A 22,216-nucleotide genomic window follows, 5' to 3' on the forward strand; every position below is an offset into this window, starting at 1 on the left:
CTTTCAGTAACAGACTCACCCCCCCTCCCCTCCTGGTGTAACACAGAACACCAGAGAAAGTCTTTATCTTCCTGTGGCCATCAGGCTCTATAACGCAGCTACCTCCCGCCATGACAGGGACAGTGGACACACTGTGCCCTGATGTCACCCAGTATTCAATCTTCACTAACAATCATCACTTCATCACTTTACTGGTTGTACTGTTCATTTAATTTAATTGATGCTACTTATCACTTTATCACTGTTCCACTTTGTCTCCTTATTACTTATTTAGTGTGTACTTATTTTTTATTTATTTACTATTTTCTTGTATTACTTCCTCACTTTGTAGTGCAACTGTTGCACAGCAATTTCCCTCAGGATAAATAAAGCATTTTTGAATCTTTGTATCTTTCCCAGCTCTCTTTAGGTGAAAGGTAGGAGTACACTTTAGTTCACCAGTTCCTCACAGGTCACATGTGGACAAACAATCACACACACTCACTCGTATGGGCAATTCAGAATCACCAGTTAACCTGAAATAGATGTTTTTTGACTGTGGGAGGAAGTCGGATTACCTGGAGAAAATCCACACAATCACTGGAAGAACGGGAACAACTCCCCACCGAAGAACCCCTGCTAAGTACGGACCAGGAAGCCTCTTGCTCTAAGGCAAAAGTGCTCACCACTACTCCACCCTGCTTCTGATTTATTATTACTAGGACAAATGAAATGTTCCCAAAGCAGAGCAACATTCTGAAACCACTCTGATTGAAACATGTAACAGAGTTGGGGGTTTTTAACTATCTGAAACATATTTGATTAACCAAAGATTAATAATAACTTACTGACTTGAAACGGTAGAGCAGTCTAAAATGAGAATGTGGCCCCTTGACCCCAAACAGCCCTTTCTAACTGACATGATGTCAGTTAGAAAGGGTTAGAAAGAGTTTCTTTCTTTCCATTTTTTCTTTGTGGATTTTGTGGCAGCCATACCTCTAAAAAAAAAAAGAAAAAGAAAATGGGACATCCTACCCTAAAAAGCTCCACACAAATCCCAACAGACAACGATTGGCATCCTGTTCTCAACAAGACAGACCGGACCGACCAAAAAAAAAGAGACATAACATGGAAGCGGTGGCTTTTAATAACATAATAAAAACCTCATCTTGTTGTTACATACAGTAAGAAGAAAGTAAGAGAGTTCAACAAATTATTCATAAAATTCTGTCATCAGCCTGATGAGTGGTACATACTGATCCACCCCGAAATCACAATTAATAATTCATCTATAATGTTCTGCTGAAATCAAAAGGTGAAAAAACAAATAAATGGATAGTGTTTTCAAATGAAACATAAGAAGAGAGTTTAACAATCTCCTTGAGAGGAGATACCGTCAGCAATAGCAGAAACTCATAGGTTTCAAATCACTTGATACAAAATGAACAAAAGAACAAAAAAAACAACCTTTACACGTTTCTGTCAAGGCCTCCGGAAGAACACTGGTAAAAACAGTATGAAAAACGTAACACCCATAAGTAAAAGACAAACGCAGACCACATGATAAATCTGTTGTTTTCCCTATAATCACATAAAATTGATAACTCTTGTACCATAAATAATTAAAATGAACAAAGAAGGTTAAATAAGAAGTTTTCTGAAGAATTTTCATCTGAACCAGCCAGATGACTTGTGCAAATCAAAACACGGGTGAACAGACGACTCCTTATGTCCTGGAAAAAATCCTCATATTTCAAACAAATCATTGGGTTTTGGAGAGTGACACATCATGAAAGAGATAAAACTATCTATGTTTTTAGTCTTTGAGAGGTTAGTTGGAGCACTTGTCATCTTTACTCTCTGACAGTGCAGAGCATGACACAGGATATGAGGATTTTCTACAGAACTTTCTATTAATCCACCACAACAGCAAAATGGATGAAACGTATTAAATGAAAACAAATATTGCAATATGCTGAACAAAGACAAAGTCATGGGTGCTTGGCGAAAAGTGATATTCAGCAATAATAGTGACCACGGCAAGAATAAAATCTGCTTTACAATGACTGCTATAAAAACAAAGCATTGATAAAATGTACTGTAACCCTGTCAAATAAAAAGTTATTTTTTCTTTATCTTTTCAAAGGATAGCAGAAACTCTCTCCATCTTAAATCCATATTCAAATTTCAACACATGGAAAATAATAAGATGTGGAAAATGCTATTGCGGTAACAAATACGGAAGACCATGAGGCATCTATAGGAGAAAAAAAAAAAAACCTACAAGAAAGCAGTGATAACCGTGGTGGATGATGCCCAGAATCTCTTAAGGTGCAAACACGAAAGCAAATAATGCTTCACATGGTCCTGCACTGATTATCTGCACCTAATCATTCTTGTTTAGTTTTTTTTTTTTAAACTGAAAAAAAAAAAAAAGAATCACCGATAAAATATTTCATAACAACACACAACCCGTTAGGTATATAGAGTATTTTTTTGTTCAAATGGACTGTGCAAACATTAAGTGCATATGGATGTTTTGTCTCTGAAAGTGATGGCAAGCCTGTGCTTAGGTCCAGCAGAACAATCCCTGTAGAAATATTGCAAAATCTTTAAAAACAAAAACTGTACCAATGGTATGAACAATGTGTTCAACATTCCTTTGACTACATATACAGAAGAGCGCTGCGTCCCTCTACATGTCACATGTGCTACACAAAGATCCATTTGCCTCATTGAAACCCATAAAGGGTCAAGTGGATCTTAGTCTCCAGCGTTAGCTGCGTTAGCCAGCTGTAAACCCGTTGTTAGAAATATACAGAAAAGGACATCAGGTCAAGTTTCTACTGTACAGATAAGGAGCTCTTCAGCAAAATGCTCATCGCAAAAGCAATGCATAAGTTAAAATAACATTTATTATATGCAATTAATGTTATTTCCTCCTCAAAAAAAGGTTTTGATTTGATTGTATAACATTAGCAGCTCAGTATCATATATACCAAAATAAAAACTTCAGTATATATTCTGATAATACACGGATGCCCCGTGGATGACACGAAATAAAGTTACGATTAAACTCCAAACAGTTGTTCAAAACTTTAAGACACAATTAAGACATAATGATTTCATTCCAATGTAAAGACAGACAGGTTAAAATTTCTTAAGTTATTTAAAAAAATCTGACACAAAAGCAACAGAATTTGTTGCAGTAGTACATAAAACACACACCGGGCTTTTTACCTCACTGGTGCATCCTAGTGAACGAACTCTACATCAATGTTTATATTATTTTTATTTCAATGATTTTCAGCTCTTTTAACTTTCACACGAAGGGAGCTGGAATCGAGTGGGAGTAAGTAAGTTTGTTTGCAGCCATGATTGATTTTTCTGCTAGTGAATTTTCAATATTAAACGTCATAACCTCTGGCAGCAACTTCGATCGCAAACTTCAAATCACACAAGAATTTAAAAGCCTTGCTTGAGAATTTTTGACTTTTTCAGTCCGTATAGAGCCCACAGGGAAGCAGGAGGGACCATTTTCTGGAATGGGAGAGTGGAGACATCTTTGTTGTTAGAATTGACTGTTTCTCATTGTGTTGATTTCGCTTCCAAAGTATAGTTTTCATGGGAAACGTGGCCAAAAAAGTTGGGATTTTGTCCTGGAATTGTACTCAAAAGCATCAAAAATGCAGTTCACAGGCTTACAAATGTCAACTGTATCTGCTTCCTCTTGACGGCTGAAAAATCATAGTCTCTGGAAGAAGTAGGAACCGCAGAGTATACATTCCAGTGGCTCGACATGTTGAAAAGCCGTTTTCCGTTATGACCCAGGAGCAAACCAGTGTTGGATCTGAGTGATCCCACGATGTATCTGATCAAAGTAGAAGTCCGCGTTTCTGGAGAAGTCCTGACAGACCGAGGACTGGGCGTCGCCGATTGCACAGTAAAGGGCGGTGCCCCCAACACTGATGACTACAGTCACCAGACAAAGAAGGAAGAGAAGCAGGCAGGAGTCCCCACCGCCGACCTCTGCAAAGAAAAACATACCAGGAGTTAAGAGGGGAAGGTACAGAAGAGCAGATTTACGGTGTCCGTGCTGTATTCATAGATTATTTTTAGACAAAACCATACTGGTTTAATACGCCTGCTGTAAGTTTATCCCTCAATTGTCAAAAATCATACACACAGAATACAGAATACAATTGAGTACACAGTAATAAATATTAATAATAATAAAAATAATAATAATAACCAGGCCTGCTCTCAGTAGCCAGTGGACAATAATATGACAATAATATGTGCAATAATATAAGATGTGCAATATCTTCCAATCTGCCAGTCTACCTCACAACACTCCACCTGCTTTTTTTTGCACTGTTTCTTCCTCCAACCAACTGTATATACTGTTCATATTCTGTGATTATACATATTTTATATATATTCTTTGTATTTTTCTATATATTTTTTATTTCTGACTTTTCAGTCTTTTTACCCCTCCCCTGCATGTGTGTGCTAAGTGTACTGCTGCCAACAAAAATAAGTTTCCCCACTGAGGGAGAAAAATAAAGGATATCTTATCTTATCTTAATAATAATAATAATAATAATAATAATAATAATAATAATAATAATAATAATAATAATAATAATAATAATAATAATAATAATAATTATTATTATTATTATTATTATAAATTGTATTTATAGAGCACTTTTCATTCAGAGAATCTCAGAGTGCTTCTCTTTCTTGTTTGATTGTGAAATAAAACAGTTGTGGACTGTATGATCAGGAGATTTTGCTGTTTATACGCTGCAGGAAATCACACAAAAACGTACCATTGTCATAGCCGTCGTCGGGAACTTTGAAGCGGACGCGTCTTTTAGCGGTCTGTCTGTCAGGTTGGAGCTCTGTACGTGACGACACGCTCATGCTGTCCATAAAAGCGTTTCTTTTCTTCAATATGGAGACAAGACCAGAGGCAGGGGAGATCTGAGAGGCAAAACAACCAAACAAACAGACAAATAGGCAAAGCAGGGGCATTAGAAAACACTGACACATATGCAAGCATGAAAGTATTACAACACAATTTGCAACCAGTTCCAATGTGATCGTGATGAGCATGTGCACCGAACAGTAAGTAGTACTGTATTTCTTAGAAAAGCATTTTGTTATATATCTACATAAAGTGTTGTATACTGTGCATTCATACCTCCTCTATAGTTATGAGTTTGGCCATGTCGTCCAGTGAGGGAGCTTCTCTGATGATGTCAGCCTGGTATACTTCATAGTCCTCTTCCTCATCCACCTCTCTTTCCTCTCCACGCTCATCCCGCTGCTTTATGTGGACCTCTTGAGGTGGGGGGACCTCGTCATGCAGGCTTGCTTTAGAGCCCTTAGACAGTGATATTGGGAAAACAGTTATACATTTTATAGCAACATATATTTCCAGAGAGGGTCATTGATTTTTTTGATCTACTCTAATGTGCAATACTGGAACAATGCTTTGAATGAATCATGGAAGATTCGGTTCAGCTGTTCTGTTCAGACTGTAATAAAAGGAAGCAATTCCTTTGTATTTCCAACAAAAAGCTGCATTTAAGGAAATATAACAGAGGTAAAGTTAAACATGTGGCTGATGGTAAACTGAATGGTTAAATTACTTCTATTTGTTTCATAAATATATTTGACAAAAACAATTAAGTGGTTGGAGTCTTTAGTAATCCAATATATAGGACAAACCTGGGGGTTTTGGCAGTGCCGGGACTCATCGTGTTGCTTCTCCTGACCTAAAGCGTTCTGGTTTAGCTGCTGTGGCTCCACCTCTGCTCCACTGACCAGAGTCTCCACTGGGAGAGGCTCCTGACGAGAATCAGGGCCTCCTTCCTTCTGCTCCTCCTCCCCTTCATCTTCTGCTCCTTCATCTTCCATCTCCAAAGCCTCTGCGGCCTCCTCCACTTCCCCTTTCTCCTCCTCTTCTCGTGCTTGATATAAATCTCCCTGCTGCTCTGCAGACTTGGACTGATCCATTGCCCCAGCTGGGGAGGGGTGCAGCCCATTTCCTATGACCGATATGGTGCATCCCACTCCTCCTCCTCCTGAATCTCCACCCTCTCCAACTTGGCTTTGCTCCTCAGTTCGGGGAGATCCATAAACAATGCCCCGCCTCTCTGATTCCCTGGCAGGGTTTTCCCCGTCCTTTTCTGAGATTTCAAGGGAACTGCAAATTTCAGGTGAAAGAATAGAAGGTATGACAGGGCATAAGGAGTCTTCAGCTTTTTGCTCCATCCTTCCCTCAACCTGGTGGTCTGGATGAAAGATGGGGAGGACAAAAAAAGCTCCATAATGATTTTCTTACTACAGATAGGGAACACTGCTATCAAGCTTCAAATCCCAAACACAAAAATGTACTGTAAAATACAATTTTAAGTACAGCAAGACTTGATTTTCAACCGTTTATTACTCTGTGTACATGCGGTGTTAGATCATTAAAAGATCAATTTTTATATAAATAAAGGAATACAGCATTTGAATATTTAAAAAAAAAACTCAATTAAGTGATGCTGTGTCACAAAATATGACAACAAAATCACTAAAATGTGTAGAAATTGCACTGTGAATGACATTTAACGAAAACCAAGCCAGCTAAGTTACCAGGATGAGCTACGACAACATAAAATGTCAAGCACATGTTTAAAGTGACTTTTACTCTCAGCTATGTAAGAGCGGTCTGAATGATAGAAATTCGGTGTCTTAATGTGATAACTTCATACTGATATCACCTATATTTCAGAAAGTATGTGTTCACGTGTGCTTACAGTCACCATAATCAACTGTATGACAAACCAGAGTTACTTGTGACATGTGGGTATTCTATTTGCTATTGTGTTCGTCCCTCAAACAAAGCTTGCCTTAAAAGATGCTCAATTAATCTCAGTGTCAGATGACTACAAAATATTTTGAAACATACACACAGTATGGCGAGCAACGACCCTGAAACTATTACAAACCTTACTTCATTAACCATTAAGCAAAGAAAATCACTGAGAATGTAAAAAGCTTCAAAAGTATTACATCGTCATCATTTCAGTTGGAGATTTTAACATCATGAAAGAGGTAGTGCATGCTCTGGATTCACAACTACAAACATGCAATTTACACTCATCTCAAGATGCTTACACACACTTACCTGAGTTACACGAAGGCCATGCACCATGTCCTTCAGACTTAGGTCTCAGCAGATCCAGAGATGCATTCTGTTCAAAGATATACAATAATTACATATGTAGCGTTGGGCTTGTATCATCACATTTACACGAGTTTGCACAAATAACTGGAAAACATGCTGATGGCTAAGTATTACTTGAATTCAGATATTGTGCAGGTAAAGCTGCCTTATCATATATTTATGTGCTTTATTCCTGCATCACCCTCTCTCACACACATGCACGCACACACACAACAAAAGTCTTACCTCAGCATCTCTTGTCCTTGGTCTATGAACAGAAGAGAGGGTGAGAGTAAGAAAGGTCACTTCTTGGTTTTAGTAAATGAAGACGCAAAAGATAGATGACCCTCTCTACTCTCCAAATCTAATATTAGCCTGCACACATTTCTCTTGCAAGTAAAACGCGTGTGTTTGTGAGTGTGTGGTCCACGTGTAACTCAGATTGCAGCTCACAGTCACAGTAAAAAGAGCCAAAGTCCAAGTGATGTCATTTATTACATTTTATGATTTAACAAGAAATAAGGTTAGTTTTAGGTTGAGTGATATTGTAAACTTAGATTTTAGTACTGGTTTGTGTTGTCACTCTAACATAAGTTAAAAATTCATATTATGGTTTAACATAAGAATACATCTACATACAATGAATGCAAGTCAATGTAAAGTACTACAAAGTGTAGGAAATACAAATCTGTGTGTGTGTGTTCATGCATAAGTGTATGTGCATGACTTTAGCAAAGTGAAACCCAAGCAGTGAGATGGCTCAAATGTCTGAAAGTGAAGCAGCAGCAGCCGCCAAGGTCCATATGTTTTAACCATCGCTGCAGCGCTCAGCACGTACTAAGATACGTATGACCAGAGCGATACAAACAGTCAGAAACCTTCAATCATGTTCTAGAGAAAAGTTTGTCTCCTACATGGAGAGAGTTTCTTCTAAATACTGTCTACAAAGGCTCTGAGTTTTAAAATATGATCAAAAAGCCTCACCATCTTATTAGAAAAGCCATTAAATATGACCACCTTACTGACATTAAATACCAAACAATTTGATATTTTGCACAGTACCAGACAAAACTAACAATACAATTTACAACATTCATAAGAGTAATTCTATCTTTTATTTGTCAAACTCCATTTATAAAAATGTTGACTGCAATGGGATGAACTTAAAAGAATGCTAAAATCTAGTCATTTTCTTTTAACATTTTCTGTTAATGACGATAATAACAAACAAAACAAACAAGCAGGTGGACTCACCGACTGTGTGTCTGGCAGATGTGTTTGAGAGTATCCAGACAGCGGGTTGCCAGATCAGACGAGCAGGTTACTCTACACTGACTCTCTAAGACGAAGAGACATGTAAAAGAAACATTTGATAAGAGACTAGGGAGGGGGGGGGGACGACACGTGGGCAGATGCAGTGACATATGTGATGTGCAGTAATATACTCTCGTAAGCCTGTTGTGTGCATATAAAACTCTTGAGTGTTTAAGAGTGTGGAAAGAGAAAGATTATAAAAACACACTTGTGTATGTGTATGACTGAAGAGTGTGTTAAGTGCATTACCCCACTGCTCTTGAAGTGCATTCAGGTTGTCCAAAACCCTCTGGTGATAAAGTCTCTCTAGTTGGATGAACCACAATGCTCGCTGGTCTTGTAAGCAATCATTAAGAAATAAATACAAACACAACTGTGGAGCAGGTACATGATGAAGGTGGATAAGCAGTTTAACAAGGTCCATCTAAAGCCAGAGTTACTGGCCTGACCACATCACCCTGGTAACTTAAACTAAACTAAACTGAATAATGATCTCTGTAAAGCGCTCTGGGTGCCTTGAAGGGCACTATATAAATCCAAGTCATTATTATTATTATTATTATTATTAAAGACATAACCTGAGCAAGTTATATTCAGAGAATCATGTGAAATCTTTGATTGATTCTTTTCAAGCTCACATCCCAAAACAAATCATGTAGAAAAAGCATTTTTAAATGTCATCAGGTAATAGTGGTGAATGTTGATGTCTTGCAATAAAACCAAATTGAAGGATCAATGTTAAATAAACATGGGGTTGTAAAATGATTGACAGGAATTCAACCATCATCTTAAAAGTCAGTCTTCAGACATATATTTTATTTGCCAGATTTAAATATCAAAATTATGATGATTCTTCACTTTCAGCTCTGCAGAGATTTCAACCTTAATCAAAAGTCAATGCTTTTGACCAGAAATCAATGTTTTAATTAACACTGTTTGATGTAAACTCTCAGCTGAGGGTCGTTTCCAAAGTAATAGTGGTGTTTTGCATCCAAAGAAGCTTTGCTTAGCTACAGCAAGTTAGTATGGAAGTATGGTTGTATTGAACCCATTCAAACAGGATAATCACCATCATCCTCGTTCCAATTACTTCTGGTCCTGGCTTCCGTGTTTACACTCTTAAAGAAAGTCTGCATTTGTTAAACTCACTTTGTAGTATAAGCCCAGTGAATGCAGAGAAATGTCCATTTTAGAAGCTTACCCCCAATGAACTTTAAAACTCTGGGTTTTCAGCTCACACACCGTTCCAGCTCACAGAGATATATGGGTGTGGAAATATATGGGGACAAAGAGAGACGGGGTGAGGAGGAGTGAGAATTCGAATGAGAAAAAGGGCTTCAGGATGCAGTCTCATGTTTATGGATGTGAGCAACCAAAACACAATCCTTCTTTGACATGGCTCAATGCTTTCTCTGACTAACTAACCAACGCCATGTACATGCATGACATAGCAAAGCTAGTGTTCTCCATTTACTCATTTTTACTCATACATCTTTCTGTCTTTATTATTACAACGTCCAATTGTGCCTTTCATTTTCCCTCATTTTTCTCAAGAGACTCCCTTTTCCTCCTATGAACGTCTCCGAGCATAAATGCCATTCATACTTTAGAGTCTATAGCCTCATCAGGTATGTACATGTATGGACGTACAGACTCAACATGCAGCATCTAGTTACCACAGTGCAACTACAGAATAACAGTTATTCTTACTACTTCTTAAGAAATATATATATATATTTAGGCATGCAGCACATAAAACAATATGCCCAACAAGGATACAGTCTTCTTGAAGGAAAAAGGCCTCAGCAATCTGTGGAGAGAAAGACTTTACAGCTTTTCTTGAAGAGAGTGTGATCTTACTTGCTGTCACACAGGACATCAGAAAAACTGACTCAATAAGGTTTTAAATCAGACACTAATCCTCACGTGTGGTCTATAGCATGACCAGAAAAACAACAACAACAACAACAAAAGATATACAATATACCCCACTACACTGAAACAGATTAACTGTACAGCCACAGTAACTTCTATGCAGAAAACACAGAGAAAAATACCAGAATGCCACATATTAAACTAAACTGTTCGGTACATTGAAATACGAAAACTGAGAAACTGAGAGTGAGCGGAAAAACACAGCTTGAGAGGAAAACAAGAGACTGTGGTGGACACGCTACCTCTTTTCACCAAGTGCTGCTTTCATGTTGCTCAGCTGATCTCGGAACAAGACAAGTGTGTGTGCACGAGAGAGAGGGAGAGAGAGGGAGAGGGAGAGGGGGAGTAAGACGGGGAGGAGGCACGGAGGGAACGCCAGGCTTTTGCATATCTGATGAAGGGAGGGCAGGGACAACTAAATGGATTTTTATGGTACTGCACTGATACACGTTAGAGACAAGACTTGGCACAAACCGGATTTTTTTTCTAATTACAATAGTTAATCATCAATTACACCCGTGATTCTCAACCCTGGTCCTCTAGTACCTGCCCTCAGGCCCTGTATGTTTTAGATATTTCCCTGTGTCAACATTCCTGATTCTAATTAAACGGTCATCATCAGTTTGTCATCAAGGTAGCAGGAAACATCTAAAGCATGCAGGACACGGGTACCCGAGGACCAGGGTTGGAAAACACAGAGTTACATGATAAATAATTAATCGTCAAAAAAACGTTCCATTTTTCCGCTGCCTTCATGTGCAGCGTTAAGGGGAAACTGCTGTTACATAAAGCATTTATTTATTAACCACTAAAACACAATCATTCTTCTTTTCCAAACATGGAAAATATTACATTTATTCATTCAATTGACACTTTACTTTAATGTTTTTTTTGAAGGTGAGAACGACATAGGGAGCAACATTAACTTTGGTTTCGTACCCAAAGATATCAAACATAACACTAATAGTTTTACCAGTGCAGGCCTTGATGCCTGAGGTCATCTTGATAACTGATGCACACTCACTTCCACAAATTTTAACTAAGTAATAATAACCCAAACAATAAATAATAATGAAAATGTTTAGATTTTTCTTTTTAGTAGATGCATTGTTCTGGACATACATTTATTAAAAGTTAAATATAAATTGGTCCAAAACAATTAAAATGATTAAAATGTCTTTTTCCTTGGTGAAAATAGATTATCGGTTAAAGTGAGCCGGAGCTAATCTCGGACCAGTGAGGTCAGACTAACGATAAAACTGACTGGGATGATAATTTGACACAAAAGCAGTTTTCATGAAAGTTTTTTCTTATTAAATATCTTTTAATCTCCCTTTTTAATTAATCTAGTTTTCATTTTTAGGCTATATAGATGAACGAAAGATGCCTGATTTTCTTATTTATATGACAATAAACTTCTTGAATCTTGACTCTTTTAATCTTCAATGTGTCAATAAATGTGAGATAAATCATTTAAATCTTTTTTTTTTTTTTTTAAATGCTTCTCACACATGGATCCAAGACTGGACTCCATCTATACCAACAGGATCAGAAAGAAAGCTCACAGCCTTTACTGAACACCTCAAGATCTCCATGTTTGCTGCTCCTCTATGGCTGCCTTGATATGATAAATGCATTTTTATTCCATTTTAAATCGTTTTACTGTGTTTTTATTTGATCAGTATTGTGTGCAGTCCTTCTTTTAGAGAGACAGAGAGAGAGTCACGTATAATTTCATTGAACTTCTGGTAGGGAAGTGGTAATTCAATTTCTGGTCATTAAAAAATGTCAAAGTTTCAAAGAATCTGGGGGATATTTATGAAAGGTCAAGGGTGCAAGCCTGAGAACGACGCCTGTGACCTTCGACCCCTCAGACAGAACTGCATCAAGAAATGTCCCTCTTCAGTAGCTCGTGTACGTGCACGGGCAAAGGAATACTTTGGAAACTTGTGTCAAGTTCAACAGTACGGAGCTACACGCTATGCTGATTGCTGCGCTGATAGAGTAACAGTTTTTGGTGGAGGCAGTGTGATGGTGTGGGCCTCTGCTCTCGCATCTTAAGACACAAGTCACAGGTTACTTTTGGCACAAATATTTCGCAAGCCACACATGCAAAACATAAATGATTACAACTAACTGACTTGCGACAAATGCTGGTTGAAGACTGGGATGCCATGCCACAACAGTGTGAGACCAGGCTGGTGACCAGCGTGAGGAGGAGGTGCCAGGCTGTTCTGGCTGTGTACGGTTCTTCCACATGCTACTGAGGCCCCTGTTTGTTAAATGGATAAACTGTTAAATTGCAAATAATGTTTTTTTCCAACTTCAATCATCCAATCCACCAAACAAGAGTTAAAGTTGTTTGGCATAGGCAGATTTTGGTAAATTATTCATGGATACAACCCACTAACTCAGCTCTGCTGCTCATCCCATAAATGCATGTTCCTTACAAATGTGGCACCATTTAAAAGGGAAATAATCAGCCTTCCAAAAGTATGAGATGTGTTGCCAAGAAGCATCTACCTAAGTTTATTCTATTCTATTATGTTATATACTCTAAAGTATAGTTATATTCGCAGGACTAATACATTGTACTGGGCAGTGAAAATACAAGTGTAATATATAATTAAAGCTGCAAGCAGCAATGAACGGTCAGATGACACCACCCACGACTCTTTATGTCAAACCATTCAAAAGTTATGGCAGAAAGTAGGAACTATCAAATATGGACCCATCAGATGAAGGGGGGGCACGCTTTTTGGCGTCTAGCGTCGCCACAGTAATGCTTTTGACTGAGAAAAGTAATGCGCATCGTCGCAGGATCGAGACGCACATTTTGATGTACAACACACCTGGGTGCACGTTACGGTTCAGGCGAAGAAACGGCCGAAGAAATTGCATAAATTGCGCCAAAATTACACGATTAATTCAAAATGGCCGACTTCCTGTTCGGTTTCGGCCATGGCGCCAAGAGACTTTTCTTTAAGTTGCGACATGATACAGGTGTGTACAGATTTTCGTGCATGTACGTTAAACCATATTGTGGGGCTTGAGGCACCAAGTTTTCTAGGGGGCACTGTTGAGCCATCAGGCCACGCCCATTAATGCAAACCATTAAATTTGGTGACTTTTGGGGCACGTTTAGGGGGGCAAAAAGGGCCCTCATTTCGTCAGAAAAATAAAAATAAAAATGAGAAAAACGAGAAATAAAATTCCTACAGATACAATAGGGCCTTCGCACTGTCAGTGCTCGGGCCCTAATAATTTAAACAATTATTTTCCATATTTTTCATATGGTCTCGTTCTGATTTGGGGTTACAAATATACTCTTTCACGCCTAAATGTTTCCTTCTCTGTAAGCTGCCTGTTATGACTGTGAACATTTTTCAGTCTGAAAGCAGAACAACAAAAATGGATATAAATGACCACACAGTAAAAGCTTTTCCTTCATAAGCATAAAGATAGTACTGTAGAAGGAGTTGTAATTATGTTTCAAGCAACTAAATTTATATAAATGCAGCATATGGTAGCTGATAATTAACTATAAGCGTTTTTATCTAACATCATAATGTGATAAATCTTTTTTCTTCAGACAGGAACACAGTGCATGGAGTGCTGCTTGGGTATTTGCAAAAATAGTATCCCTCAGGTGCTCTTCAGTCGGGGAGATCCATAAATTGTTGTAGACAGAGAACTGAGGCACTCATGAGGGTAAGATTAATAAAAATGCCTTTATTATTGCATGGCTAATCCATTAAAAGCGTGTCTACGCGTTTCAGCCAAACTGGCCTTCGTCAGGACAAAAGTGAAATCTTTTTTCTGTTTGATTTATGAGCGATACAGTACACCTCAGCTGTGCTATAGTTGATTAAGTATTAAGGCGAAATGTTAGTGGGAAAATGCATTTTGTGTGAAATTTGTCCTCATTTTTGCTTCTTCTCAGTTGCATACACACCTGTTTGCCCGGAAGAACACACAGATCACAGGTGTGCCTTGTGGCAGGATTGATACTATAAGTCAAACTGACAGAAACATTCACACGCCTCAAAAAAAATACAAGTTCAGTCACGTAGTTTCGGATCTGAGAGAAGTCAAGATAGAAAGACTGCGCAGTAAGTTTGGAAGATGCGGAAGACACCCATGCCTTAGGGTGCAAAGTGCCATCTAAATTATTAGACTGAGTGGATAAAGAAAGCTGCTTTAAGATCATGCATGAAAGCAAAAGTTTAAAGATAGAATAATGACAGAAGTACAGCAATCAAAATGTGAACATACAATTAAAGAGAAGAGTATATAGTGAAACAAGACACTGGTGGTGATGCACAGTCCATAGGGTTTGTTGTAAATAAAAGATGTTACCTGGTGAAGGTATTGCGGGAGGTGGGTGTCGTCTCCTCTTTGTGCCAGCTGCTCAAGAGTCTCCAACAGAGCAGGCCTGGAAGCAGCGCCTGCTGTGATGGTGGAGACTGAGACGCCAGCGGTCAGTGGAGTAGAAGCCATCTGTTCCTGATTTGATAATACAGCTAATGTAGTTGACCTGGACTCTGGGTCGGCCGTGATTGGCCCCGGGGTGAAGGAGAGGATTTCCATTGCTGCACTGGCCGGAGTGGAAGTAGTAGAAGTAGTGGAAGTGTTGAGCTTTGCTAGTGCAGTTAAAGTAAGCGTCTCTGCAGCTGAGATGATTGGTCCCGGACATGACGTGGTGGGGTCTGTGGTAGAAACGGGCCCATGGCTGAAGACGGGCTCGGCGGATGAGGTAATTTGTTCTGTAGATGAGTCTTTTGCTGTCCCGTCAGAAGCTTCTGTAGGCTGAGTCGGGCTTCTGACCGAGGTTAGAGACTGTGTAGTTAAGCTTACAGGCCCCACGGTGAAAGTAGGCTCCGCTTCAGTGTCACTATGCCTGAGCCCCGGTGAATCGATGAGATTTGCAGCTTCTGGATTGACCGCTGGAATGACAGGAGAGGTAGGCTCCGGACTGGCAACAGGGCTTAAAGGATATGGAGTCTCCAACAGACTGCCTATGAGGAAAGGAAAGGCAGCGGTCAAAAGAAACATATCATAACCACATATCAATCTTTCAAACGTTTCCTGGCTCAAAAATATTTCACCCACTTTATTTCTTCGATGGATAAACACACAAAAGTTATGTCAATAATTTTTTGGACAATTGTTGACTGTTTTCAGGCCTTAATATTTGAAATATACATTGATTACCAACACAGCAGGTACGTTGGTGTACGAGAGTCTGAGAAAGTGTCTCAGGTGACCAGGTCCAAAGCAATCAAATGGGGAGCGAGGAGTGTGACATGTGACAAATGCTAAAAGGCAGTCTAAAAGGGAAAAAACTACTAATATCCAACGAAAAGACATAAACACACTCAAACAACTATGCCAACTTAGCCCTTAGTCTGCTGATTTGTGCCTCACAGTGCAGCAGGCGCTGTTACCTCATCTATTGCGGATTTCAAGACTGCATTCACAGATTAGCACACTAAATGTTCCAGGTTGGATATAGTTAGGCAACAAAGACCGCCCTTGAGCCATGTATGTGCAGCGTGACTGACCTCAAACTCAACCTGTATGATGAGAGCCTGCTCAACTTTCTTCACAGCTAGTGGATATAAATCTAAGTCCTAGTAAATCATCTGGTCTGCAGAGCGGACCTCTGAAAAATAGGGTCAATCAGAACGCAGGACATTATCTCAGTTGTATGCATGAGTTCATTTCACATTCATATGCCCAAGATTCTCTATAAAGCATAACAGAGTTTGGTTTCTTAACTGTGCATGCGTACTAATTAAGATACTTTGATACATCCACTTTAACCCTTCTAATACCAGGAGTCAAGTGATCACAAAGACACTTTCACAACTCCTGAACAGGATTAGATGCAGTGAATGCACTGGATAGGATCATGCCCGAGTTGGGAATTGAATTTATTCACTTAAATAATATTTATATATATATATATATATATATATATATACATATATATATATATATCCTCATCATTTATTTTGGATGTATCTGTGTATTGTGCTTTCACACTATCAGCATCTTTCTTGAATAAATAGCTCTTAAAATTGGCTGATAAACAAACGCAGACAAGGTGAACAACTAACTATTACTCTCAAGGTTGTTCCTTTCATGACAGAAAAGTAACTACAAATGTAAAACTAATGTTACCTCTATTCCAGCTGGTGTGTGAATAATAAGTTAACTAAAAAGAACATAAATTATGCTGAGCCATGTAAGATATTCCATTGCCCTCACGTGGCAAATATTACATTATTCAAAGCAAAAATACACATCACCTTGTATTACCAGTATACTTTTGCACGTACAAGCAATGTCATTTCTACACTGTGCTCAATTGTTTGCATCCCTTACCGGTTTCTGAATATGAAGAATCAGTCATAGGCGTGTCTGGAGACTTGCCACGTGTTATACAGCTTGATCCCTCGGATTCATCCTCCTCCTCCTCTTCCCTCATCATCTCATCTGTGTCTTCTTCATCATACTCATTTCTGCTTTTTTCTGGACTCTCTTTGTGTCCCTGTTCCATCTCCAGCTTCTGCTCCTCCTTTCCATTGTTGTTTAGAGAAGTTTTTGTAATCACGTCACATGTTTTTCCTTCAGTTTGTGAAAGAGGGAGACCTCGACTTTCCGTGAGGGAGTTGAGGTTTGGAGTTTGAGCCTGAGAGGTGGGTAAGTTATCACAGAGGTCAACCTTGTCCACATGAGCCTGTGACATTACTCTGCCCTCCCGCTCAAACTGACCTGAGGATCAAAAATGACAACAAAACTGGTCAGAAAGAAGTCAAAACAGCAACTTAAAGTCATTCTGTTCACAGCATTTAAACAGCTTTCTGCATTCTCAGATGTTATTCATATAGTAAACACATACAAATAGTCCTTTCATTGCAGTTGTGGTGTGATATGTGAGCCAGTATTTGATAAGGAATTTTAATCACCATGATCCATTGGCCTGGACAGCTCGAGGGTCAATGCTGCGAGTTACAGAAGCCCTTTTTCAAGCCTGCAGAGATGAGAAGAAACAGACAAACGCAAATGAATTAAAGTATGAGAAACAGTACCGTAGCAAGACTCTGAGGGAGATAAAGGAAAAAAAACACTAAACAGGTTTAGCATCATTCCCAAACTGTCAAACAAACCCTGGGACTTAGTTACATAAAAAAAAACACAAAAAAAACACAACAGTCTTTCCAACACCGCAAACTGCATTGAAATAATTAGTTACTCTGAAATGTGTTCATGCGGACTGGTACATATGTTTAATTCTTCATATAAAAAGATAAAAATACTATGGAAAAAAAACAAAAAACCTTTGAACAATTTATGTTCTAAACTAATAAGACGACATGGTCCAGCACGTCTTCTTGAGCACATTATAGTGGTTGTGAGACACATCAGTAAGTAACCACACATGCAAACATCTACGTACCCAGAAGAATGCAGCTCAAAGGGCAATTCAAGGAAATATTTGGGATTAAAGATTAAAATGTCACAATCCTTTGGTTTTAAAAAAAAAAAGCGAGAAAAATAATAAAGGTCACGTGAGCAACTACTGACTAACTACTGAAAACAACGAGACAGTAAATTCAAGTGTCCCACCTTGTTTGCATATAAATCAACCTGAATATTATAACCCACAATACAACGCCATGCGCTATCCAAAATTATTAATAAGTCAACACTTCTGACAGACTGAATGAAGACTTGTAAAACTGCCAGAGACGGGATTTATTGCGGAGCTGAAACACTAGACCACATCAAGCAGTCAGGTAAACAAACAGGAAAATCAGTTCAGGATGTTAAGTCAGTATTATGCAATAGTTGGTCTTTCTTTTTACTGCCTCTTTAACATTCACAGTTGACTCAGCAAAAGTATGACCAACACTAGAAAAACTAGAAAAAACACTTTTCCTTTGAAGGTCTTGTCCCCCAGAGTATATGTTTGTCCAAAATATACTGAATATTTACAGTCATGTCTTTGAAAAATCAAGACCTGACCTGACCTCTAAATGTGGAAACCGGTACGCCTGTGTTGAATAAGGCCCATAGAAAAGATTTTTTTAAAGGCAATAGGTACATATCAGTGATAATTACATATATGACGGCTTGAGTTATGGACAAAAATGTGTCTTGCAAAGTCACCTTGACTTTTGACAAGAGAAATCTAAGCCTCAACTGTATTTAGCCTTTACTTGTTAGATGCAGTAATGACAGGAAATTATATGAAAGAAGAGAAAAAAAGAGGATGACTGGCAGAAAAGGTCTGGCTAGATGGGATTCAAAGCATTGAAATCTACTGCCAAGTGGTTCTTATTTTAGGCTGTCGCGTCATCATGACCCTCTACTTTCAATATATACTTGCAGAATAAGTTATATGATGAAAAATGATTTAACATGATTCCATAGTGATGATGAAACTAAAAAAAGAAAAACTCCACAAATGCATAGATCTGTGCTAATTAAAAGCCCTCTCTGAGGAACAAAGTTGCCCTGGTTTCCTGCAGCACTGGGCTCAAACACTTCCTCTAACACCGACCTGGCACAACCCCAACATTCAGAGAGAGAAAGAGATGCAAGAACACACATGTCAAAAGTTTTCTTCACTGTGTTTGTATTCCTATTAAACTTTTTACAAATATTAGTCAGAGAGAGACGGTACAGTAGCAAACAGGTTACCCTGGAAAGCACCTGTATGGAAACAACTGCATGGAGATGAAACACTTTCAAAAAGTAAAGCTGCATCTTTCCAGTGTTAGCAAGAATCATCAATATCATTTTAAGATACTAAGAGTACAGTTGTTGTTGTTTTTTCACTTTCATTTTTGTCTTGGGTTCAATTTAACACTGCCGTTTCTTTTCCATTTTTATCTGTCCAATGTTGACACTTAATGCAAGACATTGTGCCTACAATTTTTTAAGGTTTCTCTGGATTTTGTACGATAGTGGACCTGAGAGCTTTGCTGCCTGGAGCAGCTACTTAAATTAATTAGGTTTTGCATTGATCATATAAAATAGGCTGAGTATCCTGTTAATATCAACTCCACTTTTCAATGTTCAGTTTAACACAGATACAGAGTTCTTTAGATAATGGTATGAATGAAAATGTTTTGATTTCATTTAATAAAAAATATATATATATATATATATATATATATATATATATATATATATATATATATAAATAAAATATATATACACACCAAAATCCGATTTATACATGTGCTTGAAAGTGCTCCGTTAAATTAGCTTAAAGTCAGGCTTTTAACCTTTAAATGCACTTCAGGAAGACGAGCAATCCCAGGTCAAAGCAATCAACCCTCACAACATGAAGCCTTTTCACAGAGACACTAAAAAAAAAAAACTAAAGCTCCTTCTGCTGTCTTGACGGTGTTTGTGTCCGACTGCATCTCATCCTTTAATGGTCCTCTCCTACAGAGCCATCCATCCACAAGCATCTGTCCTCTCCTCTTGTTGTCCGTGCCCTGCTCTGCAGGGACACCATGAATAATAGAAGACAGAAGAAAGTCCGAACAGACGAGGTAATCCAGCCAAACACCAGCACGAAGGTGGAAACACAACCAGACCCCGGAATGCACAAAAACTCAAAATCTTAAGAATATTTGTCTTATTTCTAGTTAAAATGTCTAATTTTTAGTCCAGAAAAAATCTCATTACACTTAAAACAAGACTCGTCACTGGAAAAAACAACAATTTTCACCTGTTTCAAGTAGATTTTCACTTAAAATAAGTAGTAAAATCTGCCAGTGGAACAAGATTTTTTTGCCTGTAATGAGAAGATAAATCTTGTCCCACTGGCAGATTTTTCTACTTATTTCAAGTGAAAATTTACTTGAAACAGGTGAAAATTGTCAAATAACAAGTCATTTTTCTGGTAATGACTCTTGTTTCAAGTGTAAGAGATTTTTTGACTAAAAATGAGACATTTTAACTAGAAATAAGACAAATATTCCTGGTAAGATGTTGAGTTTTTTCAGTGTGTGAGGCTGCTGCATCAGAAAAACACTCAAAATGAGCATTCACATGCAGAACATTTAAGGGTACTGGCGGGATTATGTTCACTTTGATATATTATCTAATAATACTTCCGTTAAAGATAAAAAGAAAGTTAAATAAATGTGCAAATGAGAACTAAATGTACAGTACGCTCCAGTCGGAAAGGTGGAGCCCCAGAGTTGGCTGGTGTTCAGGTTAATCAGTAGCAAAGGTCTCTGGAGCTACACATACTGCTACTAATGACTTATCTGACCCAATTTAATGTTAAAATAACAATATAAACGTTGCATCTGCATTCAATGCAAAGCGTGCGGAAGTTTTAACCATAAACACAGAAGTAGTGACAGAGAGCAGACTGTCACCTCCCCACAATGTCATTTATGGTTCCTGTAAAACAATTAATAGATGTCACTTACGACATGAATTTGAGGTGAATCATGACTTACAATTACTGTTTAATTACCAAATTGGCTTTGGTAAATGAAATCAGTCGCAGTCCTTGCGCTGAAGACTCGGTGTTGGTTTAGTTTTAACCTTATTGACAGTCGTTGCAGCAGCAGACTAAAGGCTGATTTATGGTTCTGCGTTAAATCGACGCAGAAACGCGTCGATTTAACGCGGGACCATAAATCAGGCTTTACTAACACTCGTGCTGGAGCTGCCTACGACCAAACTGCGGCTTTCACCCCTTTTAGTTCAACATCAGGACATATCGATCCGTGGAAAGATTGCAGAAGGTGACTTTAATGTCGGTGTGTTGCTATCGGGCTAACGTGGGCTAGCGCGAACGACCGGCAGCCACATCTGGCACAGCTGCACATCTGTCGCTCGCTGCTCGTAGATTTGTCTTAAAGTCGTGGATCAAAATCATGAAATAGTACTTACGGCTGGAGAGAGTGTCTGAAAAACGAAGAGTTGACCATCAGGCACCTTGCCGGAGATGTTGTTGTCGGGAGAGTAAATGAACCGCTGTCAGCGGGCCTGGGCGCGGCGCTCTGGCGCCCCCTGCTGGCGCTCTGCTCTTACTGCAGGGGCACAATCAGGTGCTCTGGCCAAGTCAGGTCTAACAAGACAGGGAATTTGTATTTTTTTTTATTTTTATGTATTATATATGGAACCTTTTGAGTCTGTAATAAAGTATTCATTCATAACAATGCACATTTCAATAACCATGTCTACCTCATACTGCTGCACCTTTTTTTTTTTTTTTTTTTAAATTGTATTATGTTAATAAGAGCTGTCATTTGTCTATTTACTGTACAGTGAGCGAAAATAACCAAGTCAAATTCCCTGTCTTGTTTGACCTGACTTGGCCAATAATCTGATTCTGAGGATTTCAATGTGTGAAATAGAGACGAACTAAGCTTCATTAGTCAGGTCAGATGAGCCACTCATCAAAATAGAAGTACTAAGTGTGATACAATTTTGAAACTGATCTGAAATCAATCTACCACACATTACATTTGATTTTTCTTTTATTCTGTTATCTATTTGTAAATTATATTACATATTCCACAAAGCATGACATTTCTCACACTTGGGCAAGCTTGTGCACCCACAGTGGACGTACAAAAATATATGATATCTTAAATCATATCGAGTAGCCTCCTTTTAAAAAGTTGCAGCAGACAATGTGAATGCAGGGTGTGTCATCTGTGATGCTGCTGCAACAGTTTACCAACTTGCCAGGTAATAGATGTAGTATTGCTGTCT

The 22,216-nt window shown here is 38.5% G+C and overlaps 1 protein-coding gene across 1 annotated transcript; it reads right to left on the reverse strand.

Moving 5' to 3' along the window:
* Positions 1-1,087: 1,087 nt before the first annotated feature.
* Positions 1,088-21,482, reverse strand: cnsta (consortin, connexin sorting protein a). Its single transcript, XM_061745331.1, has 13 exons — positions 21,389-21,482; positions 17,428-17,492; positions 16,844-17,233; positions 14,813-15,471; positions 10,298-10,328; positions 8,768-8,854; positions 8,459-8,543; positions 7,451-7,472; positions 7,166-7,232; positions 5,719-6,284; positions 5,189-5,371; positions 4,815-4,968; positions 1,088-4,008 (listed from the first exon to the last, which is right to left on the reverse strand). The coding sequence occupies exons 2-13, from the start codon at positions 17,435-17,437 to the stop codon at positions 3,800-3,802; spliced, it is 2,463 nt and encodes an 820-aa protein (XP_061601315.1). The 5' UTR covers positions 17,438-17,492; positions 21,389-21,482; the 3' UTR covers positions 1,088-3,799.
* Between the last annotated feature and the right edge of the window lie 734 nt (positions 21,483-22,216).

Source organism: Cololabis saira, chromosome 2 (genome assembly GCF_033807715.1).
Source record: "Cololabis saira isolate AMF1-May2022 chromosome 2, fColSai1.1, whole genome shotgun sequence".
NCBI classification, from domain to species: domain Eukaryota; kingdom Metazoa; phylum Chordata; class Actinopteri; order Beloniformes; family Belonidae; genus Cololabis; species Cololabis saira.